We start from the raw sequence: 3,044 nt of genomic DNA on the forward strand, positions 1-3,044 counted from the left end.
GTTTTATCCTAACTAAGAAAGAAACCAAACAACTGTTTTCTTTTAGATGACGGTTATATTGTTACTGTTCGTGATATTTACCAAAAAACGTTGTTCTAATCTTTATTATTATCATTATTATTATTATTTAATAGTAGATAGGTAGGGCGCGTTCTGGATCACTTTTTCCTTACGAATAGCAAACTCGCGGCTAGAGCACAGAAGGCTGTAAGATTGGTTTCACTCCTTGTGCTGACTGACGAATCACAATTTTGAGGTATCCGATCCACACTATCGATATTGAAAATCAATACATAATAATCATGGGAATGGAACTTTTCAGTCCCAAAAATATGGAATAGGAGATGATTTGATATATGATATCGCAATATTAGGCTATTTAATACCTGCTATTCCCGGAATTGAAGTTTTTCACACAAAAATAATATAATTTACGTATTAAATCCTTATCGCACTGTCGCGTCATTGAAAATTTCTACGATCTGCAACCATCCTCGTGATATTATAACAATTCTCGGTAAACAAAATTCCATTCTGATGACGTCATCTTCGATTCCTGGAATCCTTATCTATGTGAACTGAATTAATTAAACGTTCTCCGTTGATATTTACCGACAGGGGCGTCATATTTCATATAATGTTAAACAATTTCTGGGATAAACAAACTTCCATTCTGATGATGTCACCATAGTTCCAGGAATCTTTATCTACAGTGTTGCCATGTTTCACCAACCTTGAAAGAATCGACAGGGATGAAGAAGTGTTCCTTGAAAGTTTTCCTTTGATATTTGCCGAAGGGGGCGTCATCATGATTCCTGGAAACCTTACCTATGATGCCAGATTGTAAACAAGAAAAACAACAAAAGCTAAAAAGTCGTTTAAACGTATTCCAGAAGAACATTCAAGAGCTAAAACAAGTCAATTAAGTGCGAACCGATTTACAAACTCTTACAAGGAAATTCAAAAGTGTGAATCTTGAAGATAACAAGCAGACTGTGGAAATTTCTACATACACATGACCATATCGTTTGGAAATTATATAGTGGCTTTGGAGCAAATTCAAGAAACGCAAAAATATTATCCATTTGTACTGCAAGAAACAGCGTTTGCTGTTCTACAGGAAGTCAGCCCTTGTGTCGACCGGTATCTTCTGGAACTAATTGTTATGCCGTTTCAACGTATAAAGGAGATCATCATTAAAACCATCGCCGAAAGTGTCTAGTTTAAAGTAAAATAACCATCTGTGAAAAGTGTAAAATCTTATATACGAAAAAACTATACAAGTTTAAAGTAAGACGTTAAAGATTTACTTATATTATTTGCACATCAACTAGAATTGTGCCTATACATGCCTTTTTTGAACCAAATGAGACATAAATATAACTCCGACATCTTCTACAACTCAGACGGTAAAGATTTACATTAAAAAAGTTATATTTACTAATCTCAAGCGATTTGAAATTCTGTTTCTTGAAATGATTACTTTTTATAACCAAAATGTATGTAAAGAAGTGATTGAGAAATTACCAGAACTCAGATGCGCGAATGGTAGCTTTATAAATAAAAAATTTCATGTATTTTGTTTGTAAGACATATCTGAATAAAAATGTAATTTAAACTAAGTTCGCCTTTTTCATTTACTAGATTAACAGTAGGTAGATGTGTAAGTAAAAAAGGTACATGTGTTTGAAAATAATCAACTTTATTCAGAAACAAACATAAAATTAATACAAAAGATACTGACAAGCTAGACTTAGCTATCCAACTATTGTGTGAGTCATCGAAACCTAACTATTTTAAAAATAGCTGTTTTCCTCGCTTTTTCTATATTTTTCCAACAAGCTAAATGTTTGGATGTCTAACTTTGACTAATTCTTGCTCATAAAAACTACCTGCAATAGCTTCACCCTGATAATCTTTACGCATATACGTCACTGGTTCAGTATTCTTAACATGGCTTACAGTAAATATTTCAGTTGTCCAATTCGGTGTGTAGTCTTTCTCAAAAACATGCTTAAATTTACTGATACGCACTTTATCCCTAACTTTAAATTTCGTTTTCTCAACTGTTTGTCTTATACTGTAATTTTTGTATACATTAAACAACAATTTTTTCTTATTTTCTTTAGTAACATCTTTTGGTTTCATTCGAATAGTGTGATGCATAGTATTGTTGTGAGATGAAACTAAATCTTTCAAAATATCTATGCATTTGTAATTCCCCTGTAAGTCAAATTGCATCTACATTTTATTCATTAAAGTACGATTAAATGGCTCGCAAATTGATGCTTTTCCATTAATAACTGTCGAGTACAAATTTTTCTTGTATCGCTTCATAAGATATTCAAATTGCGAATTGTATAATTCTTTTCCTCTATCAATATGTAAATTTTTCGCTACGCGTCCCTCATAAAGTACAGATTCCATGGCTGCAACTACATCTTCACCCTTCTTGGATTTAACGGGAACAGCCCAGGAAAATGTGGAAAATGTGTTAATTACAGTTCGAATGTTCTTGTATCCTTTGTTTACTCTCTCGTATGGTTGCATTTCCACAAGATGACCCTGCCAGGTCTCATCAATGCCACGAGTATCGAGATGTCGACGTTGGTAATTTCGTCTAGCTGGCTTATGTAGCTCCTTCACCAACTGCAGCTTCTTAGCGTCTATTTTTGAGTGCATTCAGTCTGTCTATAATTTTCAAAATCACTGGGAGTCGTAGAGGACTGTTGAGGTACTTTTTTTAAATAAATGTTCAAGCAAGCTTTACTTTTGGGAATATTTAAATTACCCACATGTATATAGTTCTGGCCGAAATTTATCTGAGAATCTCCAATCATTAATCTATCTTTCGTTAATTTTCTCACTCCATACACATTATCGAGTTATCTACTTCTTGCACCTAACAATATAAGATGCTTGTTTGCATCATCATCATCAATCCATGAAGACGTAGGTGTTTCAGAATTATTTTCCTCTTCACTAGCAGTTGATGTCTCTAAATTATGGGGATCTACAGTCTCGTCTGCTTCTTCCTCATCGTC

General features: G+C 33.6%; 1 protein-coding gene across 1 annotated transcript; it reads right to left on the reverse strand.

The window, feature by feature from the left end:
- Positions 1–2,241: 2,241 nt before the first annotated feature.
- Positions 2,242–2,682, reverse strand: LOC117180438. The gene has a single exon (XM_033372936.1). The coding sequence runs from the start codon at positions 2,680–2,682 to the stop codon at positions 2,242–2,244; it is 441 nt and encodes a 146-aa protein (XP_033228827.1).
- Between the last annotated feature and the right edge of the window lie 362 nt (positions 2,683–3,044).

This window comes from Belonocnema kinseyi, chromosome 9 (genome assembly GCF_010883055.1).
Source record: "Belonocnema kinseyi isolate 2016_QV_RU_SX_M_011 chromosome 9, B_treatae_v1, whole genome shotgun sequence".
NCBI lineage: Eukaryota > Metazoa > Arthropoda > Insecta > Hymenoptera > Cynipidae > Belonocnema > Belonocnema kinseyi.